The 5,580-nt window shown below is 46.3% G+C and overlaps 1 protein-coding gene across 1 annotated transcript in view; it reads right to left on the bottom strand.

Moving 5' to 3' along the window:
* Window positions 1-546: 546 nt before the first annotated feature.
* The window catches only part of prss12 (serine protease 12), a 27,635-nt gene continuing 22,601 nt past the window's right edge, over window positions 547-5,580 (bottom strand). The window contains exons 12-13 of the mRNA XM_060047234.1: window positions 4,756-5,051; window positions 547-2,113 (exon numbers count right to left, since the gene is read on the bottom strand). Of these exons, the coding sequence (XP_059903217.1) occupies window positions 1,773-2,113; window positions 4,756-5,051 (637 nt within the window). The 3' untranslated portion in view covers window positions 547-1,772. The remainder of the gene's footprint in view (window positions 2,114-4,755; window positions 5,052-5,580) is intronic.

Raw genomic sequence — 5,580 nt, 5'->3', positions numbered from 1 at the left:
TTGGTTCTGAAAAGCGTTGACAACACGGATGTCCAAACATCCCCCTTTCAGCTGGTTGTTGATACTTGGTGGAGTTGCAAGGTTCCTGTGGCTTTGTCTAAACGTTTGGCGTGCTCCTTCTCATTGACCCTACCGACGGGCGCATTCTCATTGACCTTCCGAGTTTGGTCTGGATGAGTCACCGCGGCTGACTATTATCCCTCCCTAAAAGATTTTTATTTTTTGTTTTAATTTAGGCCTACACCAATTTATTAGGCAAAATGCTATGTCTGCCTTCAATGAGCACTATTGATGTCGCATAGAGGTCAAACTATGGGCGCCAAACCGCCTAGTCGACTGTCTCTGGCAATCGCCAGAATCACTCAATGACGTCCCTGAATAGTTAGGAAACAATCTGTTACCTCCAAATCGGATGAGTATTATACATAGTTGGTTTATCATACTTCCGTTGAGGTCCCCTGACTGCTTGATAGGCTACTGTTTCCTTTATAGCAAATGCATTTTTAAGTTATAACGTAACAAACCTGCTGGGAAAGATAACTTACGTCGAATAAGAAATGCAAGACTTTATTGACATTTGATCCAGATATCACACATAAGCCTAACATCAGAGCACCACTTTGAAAGATAAAGAAGAGTATTGAAGTCAATTGTTATGTTTAAACCATGAAAACAGAACCCAACTTCAAAGGAATCATAAGGTAGAACGTTCAAATGTTTGCATTGTCATACAGTACTTTGGTTTTGTCGACTTCTCAGGCCTACAACTTTACGAAGCGAACAAACCCTTTTCATATGACAAACAAAAACGAAAAATTGGCTACTGGACTACTTTTTTCAAGTCAAAACCAAATAAAGATACACAATTTACACTGAATACAAGTTTAAGTATCACTGATCTTTGGAAATGTAATAATGACTATAATACTAACCACAACAGCATCGAATATAACGCATTAAGTAAATGTGGGTATCAGTGCAATCTCTTTACATGGTTGCTTTAAAGTGGACTCATACCAATGTGTTGAATATTTTAAAGAGGAACCTGTTAATTCGCTTAAGCGTCAGCTTGAATAGTTTTCCTGTCATTCATGTTTTTTTTATTGTGCAATAAATATATAAATAAATCAGAGGCTGGATGTGCATGCTTTAACGTACTTCCTCATACATACCGGTAATTACAAATACTAGTGGTCCCTTTCCGGACCATGAATTAAATCCTAATTGAAAACATGTATGGTGTTACATGATAGCATATGATAGAGACTAAAAATGACATGTAGATTACATTAAACAAATATTTAATTTGTGGTTTGTAATGCATTTATAAAAGTTGGAACAAAACAACAATATAATATAAGAACATTAAATAAGTGCTAATAACTTAAACCATTTAAGATTAATGCTGAGAAGGGTTTTTTTGGAACTCCTTGAGTCTTTCCATCCAGTCTTTACCCGTTACAGCGGGAACCAGGCTTTTCAGACCGTTGATAGCAAAGATGGCGGAAAACTGATTTCTACCAGTTACTGCGGTATCCAAATATCCCTTTTCATGGATCGCATCCTGAATGACAGCGTCGCTATTCAGTTCCTCCACCGCCTTTCTATAGAGCAGGCCTCATCGTCCAATCCACACTCCCAATGGGATTGTCCCGCCTCTGGTTCCATTCAATCCAATCCCCTATGGGTTTGTCCTGGGCAGCTCATCCCGTCCAAAATCTTCACTCCCCCCCTCCCCCAGTGGGTTGTGTCTGCCAGGTCCAATCAGCCGCTCACAGCTTCTTCTTCTTCTTCCCGCCGTAGCGGCCGATCACCTTGTGTATCCAGGAGGTGAAGGCGGAGACCTTGGTGTAGACGCCGGGGGATGCCTGAGCGCGGCACGCATGCCCCCAGGAGGTCACGCCGTACAGCGCCCAGCCACCGCCGCCGCGCCGCTCACACACCAGGGGGCCCCCGCTGTCACCACGGCAACTGTCCACACGCCGGTCGGAGCGCTCGCTTCCGGCGCAGAGCATGCGGCCGGCGGCGAAGGCCTCGTGGAAACGCTCCTGGCATCGTCGCCGCGGCAACAGGGAGACGGATGCCTGCTGAAGTGTCTTGGAGTAAGAGCGACCTGAGGTGGAGAGAGTTAGAGGGACCCAGGGAGCGAGGGAGAGAAACCCAGGGAAAGAGGGAGAGAGACCCAGGGAGAGAGGGAGAGAGACCCAGGAAGAGAGGGAGAGAGGGAGGGAGACAGAGACACAGGCAGAGAGAAAGGGAGACAGAGACGCAGGCAGAGAGAGAGGGAGGGAGACAGAGACGCAGGCAGAGAGGGAGGGAGGGAGACAGAGACGCAGGGAGGTAGAGAGACGGAGGGAGACAGAGACGCAGAGAGAGAGAGGGAGAGTGACAGAGACACAGGGAGAGAGAGGGAGAGAGGGAGGCAGGGGGAGTCCCAGGGAGAGAGAGGGAGAGAGGGAGGAAGAGCGAGGGCAGGGAGAGAGAGAGACAGGGGACGTAGAGAGGAAAAGAGATAGGAATAGGGACACAGGGAGGGAGGGAGGGATGGAGAAAAGGGAGGGAGAGACGGAGAGAAAAACAGGTTTTTGCTATGCTCAAAAAGTAGTTTTTATAAAAAGTACAATGTTATAAATTGTAAACACACACACACGCGCGCACACACACACACACACACACACACACACACACACACACACACACACACACACACACACACACACACACACACACACACACACACACACACACACACACACACACACACACACACACACACACAGGGGTGTTAATTCCCCCCAAAACATTGGTCAATTGTGTGTGAACATATTTCACTTCCACACATGTGCACATATGAATGAGTGTGTGCGTGTTCGTGTGTGTGTTATGATATGGACAGCTGGCCAGAGCATACAGACAGCTGGACACACATGTCATCCCTTTACACCCCATGATCGGATTATCACACAAACTGCCACTCGCACCAACACGCTCACTGACACACTCATAATCACACACATCCTTGCTTGCTCAAACACACACAAACACATCATGGAAACACAGACACACACACACATATTAACTCTCAAACACACACACTTCATGACCCACATAACACACACATACATACATAAATACACACACACACAGTCGGAAACACATGCATCAAGAGACCACACACACACACACACACACACACACACACACACACACACACACACCCACACACACACACACACACACACACATCTCAACCACAATAAACACAATCACACGACAGGACAAACACACTCATGCTTGTGTGACTATTCACACACATGGCAGGTTGTGTTCCAGGTTGTGTTCCAGGTTGTGCATGCTGTCCCGAGACAGTATAAAAGTGTCTCACGTTGATGACGTACATATCGATCTCCATACGTAGGTATGGTGCAGTACTTATACTAATACAGTACCCATGTTGCAGTACTAATACTAATACCGTGCCGTGCCGTGCATCACCCAAGTGGGTGCTACATATTGGTGGTGGTTAGTGAGGTCCCCCCTTCACTTTAGGCGTCTTTGAGTGTTATTAATTATTATTATTCTTCATGTTTAACCTCTGTTTTCCTTTTATTCCTAGTCTGTTTTACATAGTTTTGAATGATGACTATATGCTCTGTAAGGTCACCTTGGGTGTCTTGAAAGGCGCCTCTAAATTAAATGTATTATTATTATTATTATTAATACAGTAGCCATGTTGCAGTACTAATACTAATACAGTAGGCATGTTAGAGTACTAATACTAATACAGTAGGCATGTCGTAGTACTTATACTATAACAGTGGCCATGTTGCAGTACTAATACTAATACAGAAGGCATGTCGCAGTACTAATACTATAACAGTGGCCATGTTGCAGTACTAATACTAATACAGTAGGCATGTCGCAGTACTAATACTAATACAGTAGGCATGTTGCAGTACTAATACTAATACAGTAGGCATGGTGCAGTACTAATACTAATACAGTAGGCATGTTGCAGTACTAATACTAATACAGTAGCCATGGTGCAGTACTAATACTAATACAGTAGGCATGGTGCAGTACTAATACTAATACAGTAGGCATGTTGCAGTACTAATACTAATACAGTAGCCATGGTGCAGTACTAATACTAATACAGTAGCCATGGTGCAGTACTAATACTAATACAGTAGCCATGGTGCAGTACTAATACTAATACAGTAGGCATGTTGCAGTACTGATACTAATACAGTAGGCATGTTGCAGTACTAATACTAAGTAGGCATGGTGCAGTACTAATACTAATACAGGACCCATGGTCCAGCAGTACACATGACCACCTCTTCATCAATCAGCCATCATATCGCTGTCAGACACCATCTGGTTCTCATCTTTGACTCCATTGATCTATATCAACACACTGTAATGACCTCAACACATGCACACACACAATGTCAAAAAGAAAACCCCCACGCACACACGCACAAATGCTCACACAGGCACATGCACAAACACACACGCACACATGCGCAGCCACAAATGCTGACACATGCATATGCACACACACACACACACACACACCGACACACCGACACACACACACATACACACAGACACACACACACACACACACACACACACACACACACACACTCACCCACACCCACACACAAAACCAAAAAAAACCTGCTCACATCAAACCAAGGCAGACTCCCTCCCTCCCTCCCTCCCTCCCTTCACCCCTCCCCTCCTCACCCGTGTCCCCCCAGCCGGTGATGTAGCAGTTGGAGGCGCTCTTCAGCACCCTCTCCTTGGCGTGGGGGAGGCAGGCGGGCCGCACGTGGCGTCCCAGTGGCGCGCACTCCCCAGGCTGCTGGCCCGGAGCGCCCGGCGCCAGCCGCACCAGGGCCAGGTCGTGGTCGTTGCTATGGGGACGGTAGGCGGGGTGCAGGACGATGAGCTCCACGCCGTACTCCTCCTCGTGCTCCTCCGGGACCAGGGCGTGGTAGTCGCCCAGCCGCACCTTGTACTGACGGGTGCTGTTGCCGTACCTGGTGGGCATAAGTCCCTACATTCAGTCACTGTATACATGGTGGGCTTATGCATGGTACGTGTTTGTGAGGGTGAAAATCTATCAATTAGGTAATGTTGGCAAGCGTGTGTGTGCGTGTGTGTGTGTGTGTGTAGTGATACATGAATTATTGTAATGTTGGCAAGCATCTGCTTGTGTGTGTGTGTGTGTGTGTGTGTGTGTGTGTGTGTGTGTGTGTGTGTGTGTGTGTGTGTGTGTGTGTGTGTGTGTGCGTAAGAAAAGGTGCATTACTTACGCAATGTTGGCAAGCTTCTGTGTGTGTGTGCATGTGTGGTAATGTATAAATGAGTCTAAGGGCTGTGCAAAATAATCTGTGTGTGACTGTGTGTGTACGCGCAAGTGCGTGTGGTTGTAACTTGTTTGTGTGTGTGAGTGTGTTCATTTCTGAATGTGTGTGTAGGCTGTGGGTTGGCAGCCATCTGGGTCATAATTCCATATATAATGAATCATTGTGACTACATTCAGTATTGGAACTCGGCTCATACCCC

This window comes from Gadus macrocephalus, chromosome 3, assembly GCF_031168955.1.
Source record: "Gadus macrocephalus chromosome 3, ASM3116895v1".
NCBI classification, from domain to species: Eukaryota; Metazoa; Chordata; class Actinopteri; order Gadiformes; family Gadidae; genus Gadus; species Gadus macrocephalus.
The sequence above is the reverse complement of the archived record's forward strand: the minus strand, read 5'-3'. Positions and strand labels throughout refer to the sequence as shown.